Source organism: Saccopteryx bilineata, chromosome 7, assembly GCF_036850765.1.
Source record: "Saccopteryx bilineata isolate mSacBil1 chromosome 7, mSacBil1_pri_phased_curated, whole genome shotgun sequence".
NCBI lineage: Eukaryota > Metazoa > Chordata > Mammalia > Chiroptera > Emballonuridae > Saccopteryx > Saccopteryx bilineata.
In genome coordinates this window covers 45,063,820-45,086,198 of record NC_089496.1, presented here as the reverse complement: position 1 = coordinate 45,086,198, position 22,379 = coordinate 45,063,820, and the positions used below count along the sequence as shown (strand labels likewise).

The window sequence follows — 22,379 nt, the reverse complement described above, 5'->3', positions numbered from 1 at the left end:
CACTCTGGGTCTTATTTAAACAGTTTATTTTAGCTGGCTTTTCCTGACACTGCTCTGGCAAGGGAGGGACTGGAGGGAGCCCCATCTCTGCTAGTGCCAGGCAGGGCTGGAAGTCTAGGTCCCTTTTTCTGCCGCTGTTGGCACCATTGAGTGAGGGCAGGACTCCTCATTCCCGACAGGTTCAGATGGGAGTTTCAGTTCCTCACTAGGCTTCCAATGATACTTCCCTAGCTGGTGGGGTGAGAGGGTGGTAGGAGGGCCCCATTCCTGTCCCCCACGTGGCATCCACCGGCACCACTGTGGGGAGGTATGGCCTCCTTACACTGAGCAGTGGTGAGAGTTCCGAGTCCCCACTCAGTCCCTTCTTTGATTCTACCTGGGCAGTGACAGAGAGGGGTGTCTCATTACTGTCAGGTAGGGATAGAAGTCCAGGCTCCCCACATGTCTCCAATGACACCTTGAAGGTAGCAGAGAGGCATGTGCGGAGGGTCTTGTGCCCAGCCAGCAGGGGGAATGGAAGACCCGGCTCTCTACCTGGCCTTCTCTGATACCACAGCAGTGTGGTTGAGCAGGACGGGGGTTATGGTGTTAGGATGTTGGGGTGTCTCATTATAATCTGGATATTGTGCAAATCTAGGCTCCTCACTTAGTCTTTGCTGGCATGGCTATAGGTTTTATTGTGTGACGTTTGTCTACAATAGAGTGGTTATTTTCTAAAAGTTATCTGTCTTGTTAGGGTCCATCTTTTTCATCCTTTGGTTAGAGAGAGTAGCCTTTTACTGGGACATTTTTGTCCGTGACTGTTGGCATTTTCAGGTTTCTGGTTTTTGGCTTCTCTAGTACCCAGTATTGGGAACATAAAGCTAAATGAAACCCCAAGTACTTACTACTCTGTTCCTCTTTGGGTCTTGAGGTCTCTAGTTGGTATGCCTTCTTTTATCTACCTACTTTGTATATAATGTCCAGAGGTTTGAGTTGTATTTCTTGGGAGGGATAGAGAAAAACATACCTATTCCATCTTCCCAGAAGCAGAAGTGAAGTGCCTATAAGGCACTGAAATACAACTTCAAACACCAGTATTGGCAGAGACTTAGGGAGAAGTTGCAGTGCCTTGCAAACAAAGGTATCAGGGAGGCAATCAAATAAAGTCAGCCATAGGTTGTAACTGTTTTTGCAAACACAACAACATCTGAAAACTCTTTCAAATAGCTATAGTTAAAAATCATAATGCTTATCATAAAGTTCTATGAAAATCTCAGAGCCTTAATTTATTAACCAGTATATTAATAAATTATATTAATTTATATTAATATAATTTGAGAGGAGTTACTAAACTACATGTTGTAGAGATGGAGAAATAGTGACTTATACCCTGGTCCTGACTGAGCAAAAAGAATTAAACTTTCAATGATACTCACTCTCTTTTCAAAGATATCACATCAGTTAAAAAAGAAAATAAAAGTCAAATTAAAAAGACCTCATGCCCAGCTTCAGTTCCGCCTGCTCCTCTTTCTAAGCCCCGCCTTGGAGTCCTAAGAGAACACTGTTCATAGGAGGCAACCTTTCACAAAGTAATACTAATTTTCAAGAAAAGAGCCCTATAAACAACCTAGAGAAAAAAAAAACAACAGTAGCTCACAATAAAAATGACAGAAACAATCTGATTGGATATAAAATCTCAGGAGGACTGGGATATAAACTTTAGGAGCTGGGAGATCGATTGATATGCTATCCTGTGTTGTAAATAGCTCTGCTATGCAGGTCGACATAGTTGAAAGGCAGGCACATTTCAGCAGTTAATTATAGAAACCTGTCGGGAGCTACATTTATTGGTTGCAGGAGGTCTATTCCATCTAAAAGCTAAATAAACCAGGAAGAGAGGGTCAGGTAGAAAATGCTAGGAGACTGTTCCAATGGAAAAAATGATTTTTTTCCCTCCCCTTTCTTCCTTTCTTCTTTTTGTTTGGTATAGAGTAGAGGGTTGAGAGACAGCCAAAGAAGGGAACTGTTTTTGTACGAGTTACAAATGGAAACCTTGCATTCTGTACCAGTTCCTGGAAACACTGCTAGTATGCCCAGAACCAGGAGAAAGCCTGCTTGAAAATTATCCAATTTCTTTGCTTTTTCTTAAGGCACATCCTACTCCCTGAGTGGGTAAAAGGTCAAAGTCAAATCTGCTGGTTCTACTACTTAGTTTAAAAGGTTAGGTGAGCACCACCTAGGCAAATGAATAAATAAAATAAATTGGGGGGGGGGGGGGTAGCGGGCAACCTAGCGCTCCTATTGTCCTAGCCACTCTTCACTCTCTTTTCTCCCGTACCACTACCCTTCAGAAAGGCTGCAAACCTTGCTTTGGCTCCCAACCCTTTGATGGGGTCAAGGAGAATGGCAAACCCTGCAATTATCGCCAAGGAGTTGAAATTCAAATATGTACATCAAGTACAGACAGAAGAATAGACAAATATACACACATATACACTAGTTTCTGGACTTGCATATGCCTTTAGTTTTCGCTTACAAACTAGATGCAAAGTTTTCAAACATTAGAGAACTATATATTGGAATAGAGAGTGCAATTTCCCAGTAATTCTACCCGTCAAAGAGAACAACGTTATCAACTTGTTTTCATACTATTTTTCAAGTTTATAAAAGAAAGCATTGGATAAAATAAAATCAAATACGTTTAAAACGGTTACTCCAGTCACGGCAGATTTCTGTGACTGTTTCCCAAGAAAAGAGACTAAGAATACAAATCACGTGTCCTATACTTAGAAAACTTGGGACTTCTCTTGCCTAAAAATTGCAGCAGTGGCTGCGGGCCAAAATTCTCTACTTGCCAGCAAAGAGGCAACACGCGCAGTTAAAACCTTCCGAGGGGGAGGTTCTGAGTAGTCAGGTGTTCGGAGGCGGCGGTAGTGAGTGACAGCCACCGCCTTCCACAAACCCTCTGCTTTTTGGTAAACAAGGATACTCCCACCCGCAGTCTGCAAACGGGGGCGGGGCTTCGGGGCGGGGCCAGGGCGCTTGATGCGGGTTATTTGAAAGGCCTCCTATTGGTGGATCGTGAATTGCGGAGGCCCTACATAATCTTGATTGGCTCGCTCTCTGGATTGACAGCCCCTGTCCTTGCCGGGCCGCGCCTCTCGGTGCTGCGCTCCTCCCCTCGCGGGTGGGTGCCCGCCCCGAGCGACAGAGCGCGTGCGCGCGGTCCCTCACCGGGCGCTGTGTCCGCCCGCCCCGTCGCGTACACTCGCAGTCAGTGGGCGAGCCGGAGCCGCGGAGGTCACCGCGGGGAGGCGGGGCAGGGGCAGCATGGCAGCCTCCTTGTGGCTCCGTGGAGCCGCCTCCGGCCTCCGGTACTGGAGCCGCCGGCAGCGGCCGGCAGTGGCCAGCCTTGCAGCGGGTAAGGACCTCGCGCCTCCTTCCCCGTCCCTCCTCCGGCCGCCCGCTTATCGCGCTGACGGCTCAAGGGGTCTTTTCACGGAGACGCTGCAGTTGGATCGGGACTTAAAACCCAACATTTTGGCTGGTCCCAAGGCCTGGCGTCTTTTGCGGCTGTCGCTTGCGCTGCTTGTGCTTCCTTCCCAAAACCCTCGCCCGGAATCCAGGTGAATGGCGTTCAGCGCCCTTGTCGGAACGTAGGTAGGGGTTGGAAGACCTTGGGGTAAAGAGAAGAGTATTTTGGGTCCGAGGCGTGCTTTTTTGGAGTTAGTTAGGGCTCAGAGGACAAGTGGAGGGCCCAGCCTCGGGCGACCCCTGGCCTCGCAGCGCCGGTTGGCTTTTCACCTCCCCTGGGGTGCACCCTGCGTGGACGCCCCCTCGGGCAGCAGGGCCTGATTTTTGTTTAACCACCTTAATCGTGCAGGATGGTTTTTACACAGGGTGTCAATGCAAACCAGGTGGTAAGTCATTCTAGCAAAGTTTTAACTCGCCCTTGACCCGCAAGACGAGCTTGCCATTGCCCCTTTGGAGCTGTGCTAACCGAAGATGACAGACACTTCTGTCAAATTATTAACCCAGATACTTTTCACGTCCTCAAAAGTGTGGCCTGAACCTATCCTCCTCCCTCTCCCCATACCATTACAAGTCATGGAAGCTAACCAGTGACTTAAGAAGAGGCAGTTTTTCCACCCAGAGAAATCATCTTTTTCATTTTTCAGGTGAAGTGCCTGAGGGCCCTTGGCAAGTGAATTAGGGTATCTATCCCAGCAGGATTTAGAAAGTTAGTCTTTGATTCTTCCTCATTCTTGCGTTTCCTACCCCATCAGCATTCCAACTGAAAAATGGGTGTTTTTGTGGGTCACTGCCATTGTTTTCCTGTAAAAGTGTGAGAGTTGTAACACTGCACTGTTCAGCAAAATTATATTCAGGATTTCTTTAAATGCCCTGGTATTAGTGTGTTTTTTTAATCTTTGATTAAAAAACAAGCAGGCTGGGAATTGAGTTCTTAATAGCTCCCCTTCCTCCTTAGTAAAAGTTAAGCAGAGAAGTGCATTTCTCCCCTGCTTGAGAAGGGCAGGCTCCTGGTGAGGCAAGAGAACAGATGTCTGATGCAGAATCACAGTAACAAGATACAGACTCACAGAATCGGCCAAACTTGAGTGTAATCACTACCTGAGCTACTGTAATGAGCTACAAAAAAATGTTCCCCCCTTTGGAGATGTTAAAAAAAAAAAAAAATCAGCCACTTTTCCACAGTAGTAAAAGTTGCACCAGTTTTCACATGAATGTGCAATTTTTTCAGTTGTGACTAGCCAAGAAAGACATATGTGCTGGTTCATGGTCTTCCAAGGTGTTCAAATGATATTTTAATGAACTCTTCATGCACCTTTTAAGAGTTATGAGAGTTCTTACAATTCACGATAGAAGAGCCTGTGGCCCAAGGCTGTAATAATAATCGCTGTAAACTGGAATGCTGTGCTACAATGCTGATTAGATTACTTGGGCATGTGATCTTGTTCCTGTGGTCCCTTGACCCAAAGATGCTGTATGAATATAGATTTATGATAAATTTTAAATAGTTCTTTTTGTGATGATTGTTTAAAACTCTCCAGCAGTTGTTTTTAAACTGTAACTGTTTTAAATGTTTCTGTTACAGTTCCTTTACTACAAGTGTTATCTTTTTTAACATTGGAGTTTGAAAAAAATCCTACATGTAAGTTTGGAGTCTAGGGACAGTAAGGAAAAGAACCATGTTCATATAGTAACATTATTTAGTGTTTCGAATTCTGTGGGTTGTCTCCGTAGTATGTTTAAGATGTTTATATCATATGGATGGTAATATTATAAAGATCCATACAATTATTTACTATTTCAAAATAATGAGACCTGAAAGTTGCCTGTTAATAGCACATCTTCTAAAATATTTAATGTATCAAAAAGGAAATAAAAAATGAGCAATATTAAACCAAATGTGTTACTGTTTGAGTACCATTTAATGAAGTTTTGTATTTATCTTAGAAGGTAATTAAATTTAGTATCAGACTTCTTTATACAGATTTAGAAAAATCTACACACATAGGCCCTGTACAATCATTGTGACTTATCAGCATGTACATGGAAAAATAATTTGTGTCAGATCGTCTTAAAGTGACCACCTGGGCAGAGGTGGAATGGGAAAATTAATCAGTATCATTTTCAGAAAAGGGCATAATTGTTTTTGTATTGGCCCATTTGTATATAAGAAATATATTTTCAAAACAATGCATAGTGCCCTGACCAGGTAGCTCAGTTGGTTATAGTCCCCATATGCCAAGGTTGTAGGTTTGATACCTGGTGAAGGCACATAAAAGAATCAACCAATCAGTGAGTAAATAAGTGGAACAACAAATCGATGTTTCTCTCCCTCTCTCAAATAAATAAAATTTTAAAAAAATCAACACATAGCATAAACAGAACATATAATGGCATTTTTTCCCTTTAACGTTAGTTTCCGGTGATTGCACGTGTAGCCCTGAAAAGCTGCACCTGGCCCTGGGGCCAAAAGTTGATCTTAAACTTGTGAAATTACATAGGGAGAATATTGATTTTTGAAATAACTTGAGTCAAACAATAAAGGCCTTTATAGAGTAAGTCACCATGCTTAGTTCAGTAACTCTTAATATTAAGCAGGTAGAATGCTTTTAACAATATTATATAATAAAGTAGAACACAGAGTGTACACACAACATAATCTCATAATGAAAACACATGCAAAAGAGTGATTATTTCTGTGTAGTGAGACTTGCTCCCTTATGAGTTTATATTTTTTTGTATTTTTCTGTTATCTACAATGAAATACATTACTTTGATTAGGGAAAAACATCTTTGGAATGTCAAATAATTAATCTATTAGAACTTTTACATTTCGAAACTTAGAAAAGCCTGATTTTTGGTAGCTCTTAATGTTACCAAGAGGGTGATGAGTTTGCCCATATCCCATTGGAGAAAGAAGACATAATCTGTAGATCTATATATACATTGAGGAACTGCAAAACTTTCCAAGTAGTTTCTTTACTCATCAGTGTCACCTTTGTATTGTGTTGACTGATTCTCTGCCAGCTTGATTTTGGTTACGGTCTAACTCTACTACAGTGTGTCCATAAAGTCATGGTGCACATTTGACCGGTCACAGGAAAGCAACAAAAGACGATAGAAATGTGAAATCTGCACCAAATAAAAGGAAAACCCTTCCAGTTTCTGTAGGATGATGTGGCAGCATGTTGGCCTGCACAGATGATGACATAACACCGTGTAAACTGCGGAGCAGCCCACGGCCATGCCAGTCGAGATATAGTGGACGGTACAGAGGAAAGTTCAGTGTGTTCTGTGGCTTGCTAAATTCGAATCCGTGACCAAAGTGCAACATGAATATTGGTGCGTTTATAATGAAGCGCCACCACATAGGAATAACATTACTCGGTGGGATAAGCAGTTGAAGGAAACCGACAGTTTGGTGGAGAAACCCCCATCTGGTAGGCCATCAGTCAGTGACGAGTCTGTAGAGGCTATACGGATAGCTCCCTAAGGAGCCCTAAAAAATCTATGCGTGAGCCCACATCGAACTGCACTGAATAGGTATGAAACTGGGAGAGTTTTCCTTTTATTTGGTGCAGATTTCACATTTCTATCGTCTTTTGTTGCTTTCCTGTGACCGGTCAAAAGTGCACCATGACTTTACGGACACACTGTATTTCCACACATTAATGTGTGTGACTTATTTAAAGTGACATGTATTAAGTTTGAAAGTTTTTAGTATGATTTTGTTATATTCCTTTGAATTTCTGCTCCTTTAGGAGCCTATTCTCTATTGTCCAAGCACGCCTATTCATATATCACCTTAAATCAAAACTGTTTCCTTAGACACAGGACATTCTCCTAAAGTAGTCTCCATTCATTCTTCTAGCACTCTGGTTCTTCTAACCTGCTAGGCAAAAAAGGGGCATTTGATGTAGGACTTGGGCTCTTATGCTACTTCTTTACCAGTGATAGCGAAACTAGCAAATACTTGTTGACCGTCATGTTCCAGGCACTGTTTAATGCTTTACATGTATTATCTCAAGTAGTCTTCACAGTAACCTTCTGAACAAGCTATTCTTGCTGATAAAACTGTCTAGAGAAGTTAAGTACCTTGTTAGTTCAAGGGCATGCACTCAAGAATTAATCTTGTGTGGATAAGAATCTAGGTGTTCTAAACTGAAAGAAGTTCTTAAACATCACCATCTGTAAATAACCTCTTTTGACATCAAGTCATTTAATTATACTACTCTTTCTCTAACTTTGCCACAAGCAAAGATGATACGAAGAGAACTGCAAGACTTTGTCTTCAGTGATTTTCATGTTGGTCTATCTAGAATCTGGGTCTCATTATTTTTTACCTCAGATTCAACAATTAACATCAGCTCTCTGCTTCAGCTCTTCTAAGATCCCATCACTGGGAATTGCTATAATGTCAAAATTTCAAAAGCTGAACTAGCCTTCTGGTTAATATAGCCCCCTTCTCTGATCTTGTTCTACTAATAAATATGCTGTTTATCATCCTCACTGAACCTCTTGTGGACCAGAAAATCTAACACAGGACTCATGTGCAGTGTGGTGAACTGAGCACTGGGAATGAGATAGTACAGAAGAATGACACCCATATTTAATGGAAGTGTTAGAGATGATCATCAAGCTAAAAGGAATTATAGATGCTTTTAACTCAAGAAGACCTCTATTTCCTAAGCATTAGGACTTCACATAATTTGCTTTTAAGAAATCTCATATGTAGACAAAGTTCAAGAAGAGCAGGGATTCAGAAGTTGAGAGACTTGAAACTTAAAAGGGTGACTTCGGTTAGTTGATGCTCTACACAGCTCTAAAACCAGAGCCCTTGAAAGAAAAAGAAAAAGAAGGTGGGAAATGATAGGGGAAGAGACAAGTAGAGTTATTTCTCTTTCTTTTCTCACTGGACTGAACTTTTTGAGGGTGAGGCCCATAACTTGCTTGTGTCTGTCTCTGAGCTCTGTCATAGAACTTTATGCAATAAATATTTTTTTAAATAAATTTTTATTTTAATGGGGTGACATTAATAAATCAAGGTACATATGTTCAAAGAAAACATCTCCAGGTTATCTTGTCATTCAATTATGTTGCATACCCATCACCCAAAGTCAAATTGTCTTCTGTCACCTTTTATCTGGTTTTCTTTGTGCCCCACCCCCCATAATGACCACACTCTTATTCATGTCTCTTAGTCTCATTTTTATATCCCACCTGTATATGGAATCATGCAGTTCTTAGTTTTTTTCTGATTTACTTATTTCACTCCATATAATGTTATCAAGATCTATCCATTTTGTCATCATTTCTTATGGCTGAGTAGTAACCAAAAAGCCTTTCAATAGATGAATGGATAAAGAAGATGTGGTACATATATACTATGAAATACTACTCAGCAATAAATATTTGTTGAGTGGAGTTTTAAATCTAGAAACAGTAATAACATTTAATGTTATTTTCATGATAATGCAGAGCCTCTGTTCTGTCTTGCCACAGAGTGATGTCAAAAAGCCTTTTGTGAAAAAGAAGAAAATAAAACAAAACCAGCATACAGTTTTTTTTTTTTTTAATTTTTTTTTAATTTTTTTTAATTTTTTTTTTATTTATTCATTATAGAGAGGAGAGGGAGAGACAAAGAGAGGGACAGAGAGAGAGAGAGGAGAGACAGAAGGGGGGAGGAGCTGGAAGCATCAACTCCCATATGTGCCTTGACCAGGCAAGCCCAGGGTTTCGAACCGGTGACCTCAGCATTTCCAGGTTGATGCTTTATCCACTGCACCACCACAGGTCAGGCCATACAGTTTTCTTTAATGACTTTTTTCCCCTATAAATGGAAGTGCCCCTTTGGAAGTGCATGGAGTTGTTAGCCCAATGTGCTGAGACTGTTACTTTTGCCATTTAAGGCCCTTGGAAGTGTCCACCCCTCTTCCTAGAACCTTTTTTGTGAACTGGTGACTGGTGACTTTTGGTTGAAATTCTCCTGTGTCAACATTGTATTCAGATTGCCTTTTTTTTTTTTTTGTATGTTTCTGAAGCCGGAAACGGGGACAGACAGTCAAACAGACTCCCACATGCGCCTGACCGGGATCAACCCGGCATGCCCACCAGGGGCGACGCTCTGCCCACCAGGGGGCGACGCTCTGCCCATCCGGGGCATTGCTCTGTTGTGACCAGAGCCACTCTAGCGCCTGGGGCAGAGGCCGAGGAGCCATCCCCAGTGCCCGGGCCATCTTTGCTCCAGTGGAGCCTCGGCTGCGGAAGGGGAAGAGAGAGACAGAGAGGAAGGAGAGGGGGGGGGAGTGGAGAAGCAGATGGGCGCTTCTCCTGTGTACCCTGGCCGGGAATCGAACCTGGGACTTCTGCACGCCAGGCCGGCGCTCTACCACTGAGCCAACCTGCCAGGGCCTCAGATTGCTTTTTATAAGGTTGGAGTTGATGGTTTTCTGTAGGTGTGGGAGTGGCAAGCTAACATTTTCCCTGTTCTTAGATCTTGTTCAAGTTATAGGTTTTATTGAAAATTTAAAGTTTTTTTAATATATCTTATTAAAGGAGATAATGTAGCTATGAGGAACCTAGACTCCTTCATGTAATAAAGTACATAGTAAGTATTTTATAAATAACTTTTCAATATTTTATTTATTGATTTAGAGAGAGAGAAACATTGATTTGTTGTTCCACTTATTTATCCATTCATTGATTGATTGATTCTTGTATGGCTTACTGGGGATTGAACCTGCGACCTTGGCATATTGGGACAACACTCTAACCAGTTGAGCTACCCAGCCAAGGTATAAATGACAACATTTTAAAGTTTATTGTTATAAATGGTAAAGGAATGTTCTAGAGGTAGAAAACAGAAGAGATTGCTTCAAATTTAATTGCTTCTTGGAGAACTAAATAATTAGAACTTTGTCTGCACATTGTCAATATCTTTAAATTTCATTAGCTTATTAGTTTTAAAATAGAAAACATCTAAATAACAATTGACCGATCTGACCCATAGGTACAGAGAACAAGATGGTGGTGGTTGCCAAAGGGAGGAGGGATGGGAAGATGGGTGAAAAAGAATAACATTTGACTTACCAATGTTGAATAAATGTTTACAATAAAAAATACTACCTGCTCCTATTAAAACTAATACATTGAAATCAGTGTGTTCTAGGTCAATGGCCTCTAAGACTCCAGTTGGATTCATTGGATTAGGCAACATGGGGAATCCAATGGCAAAAAATCTCATGAAACATGGCTATCCACTCATTATTTATGATGTGTTCCCTGATGCATGCAAGGAGTTTCAAGATGCAGGAGAACAGGTAAGGTCTTTCCTTAAGATGCTGATGTTTAAAAATGAACATAGATTCAAATAAGTGACAGCTTCCTCATATACCCAGTGGAGTTGTAAACCAGATTGTTAATTTTATTTTTATCTGTCTGTAATATATATTCACAGGAAACCATGTATTAGTAACTGAATTTAGAATTTTGTTATTTTGAAATATGAAGGAATTCTTCTTGAACAAGTTGTAGAGTGGAATTGAGGCTGGTTGTAACCCCAGGACAGGGAGAGTGCTAAAAAAATTCTGAGAGAAGAAATAAATGGTCAAGCTGTGAATAATAGACTTGGAATAAATACTAAGAAATGCAATGTCTACGTAAAGAGCAGGTGTAGGCAACTCAGAGGCCATCTGCAGAACTGGTGTCCTCCAGCCTCTCCGTGGTGTGGGAGCCATTGGGGTTAGCAGCAGGGCCGTGTGGGAATCGCCTCGGAACTTTCCAGGGCTGGGTTGTGACTGCTCACGCCCGTGCAGTCTCTGGGTCCTGACTCTGGAGCCGCAGTTCAGCAATGCTTACAAATTGTGGTAAGTCAAAAGAAAAAGAGTCTCATTAATTTTTAGTGAAATGTGTGTTACATTGGGTGAGAAGGCAGTTAGGGAAGTTCTCTCGGAAGACTAGGCATTTAGCCAGATAGCAGAATAAGTAGGATTCATCCAGAAGAAGAATGGGCATAAAGAAGCAATTTTCTTCCAGAGTGGAAGCGTCAGTCTCCAGGTTTCTCAAGATTCCTACTTCGATGAACAGGTACAGGTTGAGTACTTGCCATATGTCTAGCAGTCCACCTAGAGCTGTGGAGAATAAAACTGGTTGAGTTGGATGTGGCAAGTATTAGATGTGTCTAGGTCGCAGGACTAAGTAACATGACAAGGAAGCTTCTACTAAAATTGTATTTTGACTATAATAAAGTGCTGAAACATTTTTGAGGAGGAAAAAGTAATTAACTGCTGAGTCATTTCATTTCTGATAAGACACTGTGCTAATATTGTGTATAATCTTCGATCATCTTCAAACAGAAATGAGGCAGTCTGAAATGACAGTCATGGAGACAGGATCTCACAGATGCCTGAAAGTAAATTGGAAGGCGCTGGGACAGACTCAGTGATTAGGTTTTCCTTGTTGTCCTCTTCCTTGAGATACGTAGGTGGGGGCGAGGAGGAAAGGAAGCTGGGCTCTGGGCGGCTGCCCCTTCCGGAGCAGTGAAGAGTGAAGACTTGTTTTGGTCTCTTGCCTGCTGTCCCCACCCCTGCCCCCAACATGGTGGGAAAGGTTCTGTGTGTGGTTCACACTGAAGCTACAAGCCTAGAAGACAGAAGTTTCTTTCCCACGTCCCATCTGAGCATTGATTATAATAGCAGCAGTGGAGGGTAGGAGGATGTGAAATGCAGATGAATGAAAGGAGAGAGATAAAAGATAGAAAAGCTTTGGGCCTGAGGGGAAGTATCGTGCTATAATAAAATGAAAGCATTTGTTGGTCCATGATTTATGCTGACAGCTTAAAAAACATTCTGAACAGTGACAATGTAATTGGAGCAAGTGAGATCTCCTTAGAGCGCTACTTTAAAAGGAAACGTTAATTTGGATGAATAAGTCCTGATATATTAAAATGTCAGTATTATTTTATAGTTACTTAGTCTTAAAATTTTTTGTATAGAAGAAAAAATGAGTTTCATTTTACTATAAGGCAAAGTCAAGACTGGGGGTGGGGTGGAAAATGTAGGGGAAAATCTTGAAAACTCTTTGCCCTTGTGCATAATCGTGCAATGAAGGGAGTAAGGGTTTAAAAATTCAGAATATATTTGAGTTGCTGCTTACAGAGTAAGGACAGATGTGCCCTTCTTCCCATAGTGTTACTGTGTCCAGTGAAGCTGATGCAGTGGCAGCCCAAGGAAACAGCCCCCACCCCAAAGACTACAGAGCTGCTGGCTAGTTGATTTCTGATATCTGTAGTAGTGTTTAGTGGGAAACGCAGGGAGAAAAGACCAAAATAGGCATATCTGGGTCAAAAGCAGTCAACTGGTTCTAAAGATTTTTGGTTATCGTGAAGAAAATTTTTCCTTCCTTCCTTTTTTTTTTTTTTTTCATTTCTTTTTTTGGAAGAGAGACAGACAGACAGGAATGGAGAGGGATGAGAAGCATTAACTCATAGTTGCATCACTTTAGTTGTTCATTGATCGCTTCTCATATGTGCCTCCAGCCAGGCCAGTGACCCCTTGTTCAAGCCAGCTACCTTGGGCTCAAATCAGCGATCTTGGGCTTCAAGCCAGCAATCTTTGGGCTCAAGCCAGCGACCATGGGATTGTTTCAATGATCCCATGCTCAAGCTGGTGAGCCTGTGCTCAAGCTGGATGAGCTCGAACTCAAACCCACGACCTTGTGGTTTTGAACCTGGGACCTTAGTGTCTCAGGTTGATGCTCTATCCACTATGCCAGTGGTCCCCAACCCCCGGTCTGTGGACCAGCACTGGTCCGTGGGCTATTTGGTACTGGTCCGCAGAGAAAGAATAAATAACTTACATTATTTCCATTTTATTTATATTTAAGTCTGAACGATGTTTTATTTTTAAAAAATGACCAGATTCCCTCTGTTACATCCGTCTAAGACTCACTCTTGATGCTTGTCTCGATCACGTGATACATTTATCTGTCCCACCCTAAAGGCCGGTCCGTGAAAATATTTTCTGACATTAAACTGGTCCGTGGCCCAAAAAAGGTTGGAGACCACTGCACTATGCCACCACTGGTCAGGCTTTTTTTTTTTTTTTTTTTTAAAGCCAAATGGGATTAATTATCTCATAAGAGTTGGGGAGTGGTCTGACCCTCTGCACAGCTGAACTTGGGGCATGGATGTAGTCGGGTTTCTTTCTTTCTGCCTCTTGGCTGTGCTTTCTGCAGTCAGGATCTGCCCCCTCCTCCAGGGGTAAGATGGGCACCTGCAGATCCAGGTGCAGAAGTGCTTCGGAATGATCCAGCCCTGGAGCTTTCTCCTCAAGCTCTACGTAGTAGTGAAAAATACAACATGGGTTCTCAAGGGAATAAAAGACTTTGACATGTAAATATATTTGACATCGCTGTATTTAACCAACTAACCAACTTCTTTATACCCTTCAATGTTAACCTGTTCTAATAGGGCATTTGTGGTCATTTCCATCTTTTAGCATCTTTGAGACTATATCCCACGGTACATATTAGGCCTTTGTATATTAGAAGTCATGAATCAATAAATTGGGAATGTAGTAGTTAAAAAACAACAGGCCCTGGAACCAGATTGCCTGGGCTCAGATCTCAGCCCTACCATGTGCAGGCTGTGTGACTTCAGCCATATTACTTAACCTCACTCTACTTACATTTTCTCATCTTATAAATGAGGTTGGCAAAGGACCTTCCTCTTAGTCCTGGAGAACCTGGCACATAGAGTGTGGGGTGCTACTACTGTTGTTACACATCAAATGTTGTAGCTCTACCATATTTCTCCCAAATCCTCACTCCCCGACCCCACACAGAGAAGCACACCACTGTCTTGACTGAGTCATTGCATCCAGACTGCTTTGGAAGGAAAGTGCAGACACACTTTTAAGTGAAAGATCGATGATAGAAAGTAAAAGCGAAGTAGGAGATGGTGATTGGACAGTTTGAGAATGTATTCTGCACCATTCCTTCTGTGCCACTTTAATTTTGCAGAAGATGCTGGGTGCTCTCTATAAGCGCTGGCACTGAGAGCATGTGACTTGTGCTTCGTGTTTATTTTCATCGTCTAGGAATTTCCTTGGGGATGCCACTATCTGTGCCAAAAGTCTCGCACTGTTTCTGCATGAGTTTTCGGGTTGAACCAGGCTTAATGAGATGCTTTTTTGTCTTCTGTCTGAAAACTTGGAAAGCATCCTGTTGTTCGTGGGTTGTAAGGCTGAACGTGTCTGGTTAAGTAATTCTCTGGGGATCTAATCTGGCATCCACTCAGGTCTTGTTAAACGAGAACTTTAAAAGCCTCTTGCTGAGTGGGCTCCATCATTGTTGACCAAATGCTTCAAGATGTAGGCACAAACCGTTCTTGCCAGTTTTTTAAGTGTCCTGTCATTTTCAACTAACAGTATGCTCTTCTACATGGAAAGATTAAGAAACACCGAGTGGCAAGGTTAACCAAGGTCATGTTCATCTTTTTTCTTTGCACGTTTTTTCTTACTCACTTACTCGAAAGCAGTGCTGAGCTGACTTAGGTGACTGTTTTGTCTGGAAGAGACAGTGAGATTTTTCTCTTTACATAAAGCAACTAGTCAGCAGTTGTCTCCTTCCAGTGGATATGCGTCAAGGAGATGCAGTTTCTCCTGATTACTCTGGGCCCTGAGGCCTCTCCTCTTTCTCCTCACCCAGCAAAGCAGGTATGTCTTTAATTTACCTAGCCTTCTAATCTTTGTATTGTACACCTGACAGTTATGTATACTAGCATATAAATAACTTTAAATCCAGAGAAATTGGCTGCAAAAATCTGTAAAGATGGTAGATATTATGATTCACAAGGGAACCAATCTCCTGTAGTCAAAATTGAGATAATGGAAAGGTAGAGTCATCCTAATTCATAATAGTATAAGAATGAGGCCATTGGAATTAGCAAGAGATTATTCTGGGATGGCTGTGACAATTAGAGCACAGCCATGGCTCAGAGTCAGCCAGGCCAGTGACTGTCTACAGATGTGGAAGTGTATTCGAATCCTGCTAATGCTATACATTTGTTCTGAGGAATTGTAGATGCTTCCTGTCCCATCAGCCCCCCCCCCGCCCTTCTTTTAACAGAGATTGTACCTTTCTACAGCTTAAGGTTACTAAATATGAAAAGTCTCTTTGCCTAAGTTTCCTTTCTGCTTTGGAGGTAGAAACCCTTAAAGCTAACCCAAATCACTCTTCTTATTTTATAGATTCAGAAACTGAAGCCAGACAGGTTCAGTGATTTGCACAAAGTCACACATGACTTGGTGGCTGAGCTGTAACTAAACTTGAGTCTCTGGCTTCCCAAATTAGTGTTCCCTTCACTGATGCATGCTGTCTTTGCTTATCTATTCAATTAGCAAATTAATTGAAGGGATTCTAATTAGTTTGGCTCCTAAAGGCTTCTGTGATTAGTGTCAGATGGGTAGCAAGGTTTGTTTTTTTCACCTTGCTTTTGAGTCGTGGCCAAATTTTGTCAGTCATTTATTTCAGACTCTTAAAGTCATTACATGGAAGGCCAGATGATTTGAATAGCTGGACACACATTTGTCTGTCTGTCTGTCTAGTAAACATGCCTTCTAAAGTACAATTTAGAGACTTCTTATATACCAAATATGAGTTATTGGCTTTGGAGCAGTTGTGGCCAGTCCACTGGTGCCATCCCAGCTCTCACTATCATTGTGTGTTTTTTCCAGACCTGTGAGCTTTGACACTACTTCCCTGTATAATTGAGGGGTTAGTGGTCCTCTGGCAACCCGAGCATCCCAAGAAGCAGATGCTAGGGATGCAGGGGGCTGATTGGCCACCCATGTGCTTGGCAGTTGCATGAGTTGGCACTGCCAATTCATTGGCATGAGAACCTTGGAGGTGTGGAGTACCCCTAGGTCTGTGAGGTAATTGTTGGTGCCCCTGAGGGCACCTCTGAAGGAGTTATCTAGATGGAATTCAACTTCCTTCAATGGAAGGCCTCCCTCGATTCCGGAGAGAAAGTCTGAGGTTGATTATGAGACCTCAGGGCTTTAGTACAGTCCCTGGGAGATGTGCCGTAGAAGGGAAGGCCACTGAAAGGTATGCCGCTGTTTTGCATTGTGTCTATTCATTGGGATGAGCAGGTGAGGTCCCCGTGTGACCCATGTTCTTGAGACAGTCCAGGAGTAGAGAACAGTGACTCCTACACTTTTTCTAATTTCTTCATCAAACAGTGACTCCTACACCTTTTCTTTTTCTAATTTCTTCATCTTACTGAGCTGTGATTTTCTTGAGAGAATTTGAGCTGTTTGTGGGGAAATAGTTGCCACTTTCTGAATCTCAGTATTTATTTGGGTGTAGGAAAGGTTTTCATTTTAACTGAAGTATTTATTTATAATTGATGGAAAAAATATCTTTTCCAGAATTATTTGTGGCAAATCCACATGATATGTAAAAATATACATGTTGAATGTGCCACATGGTAGACTCTAAAATTCTGTATTGCCTTTAGAATGAAATATTGAAAGAGAGAATCTTTTGTTTTTGTTGTTTTAGGGTCTGATTATTGAACGTTAATGCACAAAGTGCTGGGATACATGAGTATCTGAAATTTTAAAGTATGACTTATGAAAACAATGGTAGAACCATATTTATCTAGAATTTGATTTAGAAGGTGATAATCTGTTATGGAAAATTGAAAGGTAATTACTTCTAGCTTAGAATGTTTAGGTGGACACTGTGCTTGGCTTCCCATTCTTTCACTTTTCATCAGCTGTGCATCAAGACGAGGAATGTCATGTGTATTTTCACCACATGAGAGGCAGAGGCTGTCCCATTCCTAAGGTGCGTCCATGTCACTCCATGCTTCCTAGTAGAAACATGTCAGTTTATAACACGCATGTCGAGTCGCTCCATGCTTCCTAGTAGAAACATGTCAGTTTATAACACGCATGTCGAGTCGCTCCATGCTTCCTAGTAGAAACCTGTCAGTTTATAACACGCATGTCGAGTCGCTCCATGCTTCCTAGTAGAAACCTGTCAGTTTATAACACACATGTCGAGTCGCTCCATGCTTCCTAGTAGAAACATGTCAGTTTATAACACGTATGTCGAGTTGCTCCATGCTTCCTAGTAGAAACATGTCAGTTTATAACACGCATGTCGAGTCGCTCCATACTTCCTAGTAGAAACCTGTCAGTTTATAACACGCATGTCGAGTCGCTCCATGCTTCCTAGTAGAAACATGTCAGTTTATAACACGTATGTCGAGTCGCTCCATACTTCCTAGTAGAAACATGTCAGTTTATAACACGCATGTCGAGCATTCCATGGAGAAATCTTCGATTATCCTCTTGATAATCTTTTGTCTTTCTCTAAAGAGAAATAGGCTTTAGAGGAGTTTTGTGACAGGTGGGGTGATGGATTCTTTCTGGTAAAGGAGAGTTTGAGTCAAGGAGTAAGCTCCGGGCTCTCCCGACCTCTTTGGCTGCCTTGCCGGCCAGGTGAGTGGAGGTGTGGATGAGGGAGAGAGCGGGGCGTCGGGGATGAGAGTGAGAGTGTGCACACCCACGTGGACACGCACACCCACGCGGGCACGCACACCCACCCGGGCACGCACACCCACCCGGGCACGCACACCCACCTGGGCACGCACACCCACGCGGGCACGCACACACACAGAAGACAGAGCACCTTTCCAGCATGTGCATGGCCATCACCGAAGCAGAAATGAGGGCTGAAAGGAGAGCATACCTGATCCCTGTTTGTCTCTCTTTCATACATAGTTTCCACATGGGTCCTGGCAGCTGGCATTCTCAGAACCAGTGCAGGGAGTGCTCCTGCCCTTGCCCTGACCTTTAATTTTCTGAAACAGGCGGGGTTTTTCTGTTTTTTTTTCCAAAGGGAGCTTGGAAGATTGGGGCCTGATCATTTTACCGGGGGATCATGCTGCCCATTGAAATCACTGGTGAATCCTTTGGTTACCAGCCCCTGTTGTACTAGAATGTGTAATGTTTTTCTTAGTGGAAGCATCTACCAAAAAGTATGCTGTTGAAGAATCCCAAGTGCGAGGAATCCATGAGAAGTGAGTCTGTTCCCAGGACTGTTGGGTTTTGCCCTTTCCCCCTCCATTCACTTCACACTTTTAAAAATAAACAGTAGATTTGATTCCACAGCAACTGCATCTGTATATGTGTAAGAAACGGACTCTATTTTAGGCAGTAAACTTTTTATTTGGTCATTTGGAAACAGGATGAGTTTTTATTCACTGTCACTGTTACCGGCATTTGTTCTATGCATAAAAAAGTAGATCCTACTTGTGCTGTAGAAACTGCTTACATTTTAATTTAAATGTGCCTTTTTAATTTTTCTTAAAGGTAGTGTCTTCCCCAGCAGATGTAGCTGAAAAAGCTGACAGAATTATTACAATGTTACCCACCAGTATGAATGCAGTTGAAGTTTATTCTGGAGCAAATGGAATTCTAAAGTATGTATTTCTCAACTGTGGATATTTTCTCATATTGATAGTTCATGAGTTTCACATTTGTTAGAACTATTAAGAAATTACAGTTATGTTTATAAAAGCTTTCCATACTGTTTTCTAATTTCTTAAAAGCGAATGGTGTGGTTTCTTTCTCATTGTAAGGGGTTTGTTTTTTCACTGAAGTCAAGTATGTGACTTTTGGGAATGCTTTTTTTTTTTTTTGCTTCTGTTTCTTTCCTTTAACTCTTGCATTAAACTTATGCTTTCATTGGTAACATGTTTAAGAGACTTTTAAAGCTTGCATGAAATGTTACAAGCCTAATATGGTTTACAGAAATTCAGGGAAAGGTTTCTATGAAAAATAAAACCAAACATTGGAAAGAACACCATTATTTAACATTTTATTATATAATAAAAAGTTATTGTATGTCCTCTGGGTTAGTACATCTGCAGTAAGAACTTTGAGGAGTTGGAATTAAAGGTTAGCAGTTGCTCTTTAAATAAAATATAATTTAGGTCAGAGTTTCCTAGCCAGTGCCTAGCTTCCCTGGCTTTGAGAACCTTTTGGTTAATTGCGCCTATTGCCAAACCCTTGTGGTTATGTTTGGATGCCAGCGGTTGGATTCTCAACTTAGTTTTCAGGTCTTACTGGGTCCAGTTCCTGACTTGTTTTGTTGCCGATTTTCAGCAAGGAGGCAGAACAAACTGGCCCTGAGGACACATGAAGGCCTTAAAAAGAAAGGGTTTAGTTTTATAAAGCTGTACTAACATGAAGTTTGAGGTTTTTGGAAATTGAATTGCTTTGGAAAACTGACAAACTTGGAAGCAAAAGATAACTTGGATAGTAGAAAACTGATAAGGTAAATGTTTAGATTTCAGGGAAGGTTGAAAGACACTCATTTGGACGGCGCTGTCAGGCCCATAGGGTGTGTGGTCCAAAGGTGACCTCGCTCTCTTTGTTACCCAGTCTGTTCCAATTATGGTTCTGCTTCACCTCTTCAGAAAACGTCGCTAAAAACTTGTGTGGACACAAATCCTATGTCCTTTATTAAGAAAGAGGGTGGCCAACTCCCAGAGCCGTCTTGTCCAGCAGTGCTATGAAAGAGTTTGGCTTTACATTGAACTGTAATTTGCTACTCGTGGGTGGTTCTTTTTTTTCTTCTGGGCCAGGATCATTTCTCCACCCCCTAGTGCGTGTGTAATTTTTGAGATGATTTCCCATTTCTTAAAGTTTTAAGACCTTAAAAATATTAATAGCACAGAAGACTGGCAAACGTAATTCCTATTTTTTAGTTTGCATATATATAGTTAAACTACGTATTGAGATGATCTATGTTATAGTGTGTTGTTTTGTTGTTCTGTGGAATACACACAATCATTGCATTTGGGCCAGATCCATTCATATGTCTAAAATTGTTATAAGCATTTTGTGTGCTATAGAAAGGTTTTTTCTTTATTTAAGCAGTGGTTATCTATTTACTCCTTTAATATTTATATTTATTCAATTCCAATTTTCCAGTTATGATTCTAATTAACTATCTCCTGTGTTAGTTTATCTGTAGCAAGGACTGTGGAAAATCATGAATTAAAGGTTAACCATAGTCCTTTAAATAAATTATAATTTAGATCAGAGTTTCCTAACCAGTTGGATTATAGATTATAAGGGAACTATTTAGGCATATCTGTACTTACAGTACAAACAAAACTACTTTAAGAATTCCATTTAAATATTGATGTAAAATATGTTATATGAAAAAGCTGCTTCCTCTTTTTGCCAAAGTATGTATATAAATTTACTCTAAAGAACAAAAAGACTTTGTGAGATTTCCAGGTCCATTCTGGTATTTTTCTTTCTGCCTGGTTGATATTTTATTTTGTCTTTAAAAAGTTATGGTTGTTAAAGAATACACCATCCTGAAGCAAATGGCTAAATTCCAATTGCTTATATTTATTCTACCTAGTGGAAATAATGTAGATATGTGAAACTCACAATATGGCTTTTTGAAGACAAATCATTTACTTTTAAAAGAGACCTAGCTACTTTACAAACACACATTTAAATCCTACCAAATACCTCTTTTTAAAGTAAATAGGTATTTTAAATTGTTAAATCTTAGCTTACCAGTATTATTATGGTTAGTGTGTATTTCATCTAAAAATTATACCATGGAGTTTACTAGATTATTTTGGTTTGTTTGAAAGAGTTTCGCTGTATTTTGAGCTATAATTGACCTGTAAATGAATTCGAGATTTTGAGCAACTTCTGATAATGCTTTTAATACTAAACCAAAGATGACCTTGATACCTGGCAGCTTTTAGCAGATTCTGATTCTCTAGGTAATTACATGAAATGCTTATTCAGCATTATAAACTATAGTTTTAAAAAAATTTAAAAAAGTATAGTTTAAAAAACAACAACCATATATTTATTTATTTACTTAGAAAAGTGAAGAAAGGCTCACTACTAATAGATTCCAGTACTATTGATCCTGCGGTTTCAAAAGAATTGGCCAAAGAAGTTGAGAAAATGGGAGCAGTTTTCATGGATGCCCCCGTTTCTGGTGGTAAGTGGTGACTAAGATACACGCACGCCAATTTCTGTTTGTCAGAAATAGTGATGAAGGTTTTGTGGTACCCAGGGTATATCCAGCTGGTTTTAGACCTGTTATAGGGATTCTCAACCCCTCATTAAAAATAAAAACAAAATGACTTAAGTTATTTAGTGCTGTCAAAATACATTGCTTATTCTAAATTCAGATAAAAGGACATCACAATTCTGAAAAGCTGTAAATTTTTGGTCCGAATTGCTGTGGGCAAAGATAGATCAATTCCTAGAAAATTTAACCTTTCAGAACAGATTCAAGAAATAATTAGTTTGAATAATCTTATGACTATTTTTATATTGAATTTATTGGAGTGACGTTGGTTAATAAAAGTACACAGGTTTTAGGTGCGTAGTCCTGTAGTGCATCATTTGTGGATTGTATTATTGTGTCCATGACAGGAAGTCGGGTCTTCATTCATCACCCTCAGTCTGTCCTCTGCCCTCCTCCACCTTCCCCCACCCCCTTTCCCTCCTGCAGTCCCCACACTGTGGTCTGTGTCTGTAGATTTTTTTCTTTGCTTAATCACTTCACCTTTTTTCACCCAAACCCCATAATCTTACAACTCTTAAGAAATTGAAGAAAAAGAAAAAAAGAAAAATTCATTTCATAAGGGAAACGTTAGGTCCAGATGATTTTACAGATGAATGTTACCAAAATTTCAAGGAGCAGATAAATCTCAGTTTTTTACAACTTTTTCCAGACAGTAGGAAAAAAGAGGACGTGCTTTTCAACTCATTCTGCAAGACCTACATAACTCTTGTATTTAAAGA

General features: G+C 40.9%; 1 protein-coding gene across 2 annotated transcripts in view; it reads left to right on the top strand.

Moving 5' to 3' along the window:
- The first annotated feature begins 3,210 nt into the window (after positions 1-3,210).
- HIBADH (3-hydroxyisobutyrate dehydrogenase) overlaps positions 3,211-22,379 on the top strand; it is a 100,204-nt gene continuing 81,035 nt past the window's right edge. Inside the window, exons 1-4 of one of the 2 annotated variants that reach the window (XM_066239745.1) lie at positions 3,211-3,403; positions 10,672-10,832; positions 18,897-19,006; positions 21,446-21,567. In XM_066239745.1, the coding sequence (XP_066095842.1) occupies positions 3,313-3,403; positions 10,672-10,832; positions 18,897-19,006; positions 21,446-21,567 (484 nt within the window). In that variant the 5' untranslated portion in view covers positions 3,211-3,312. Of the gene's footprint in view, positions 3,404-3,433; positions 3,609-10,671; positions 10,833-18,896; positions 19,007-21,445; positions 21,568-22,379 lie in introns of those variants that run through there. The other variant, XM_066239746.1, reaches the window with a different exon arrangement.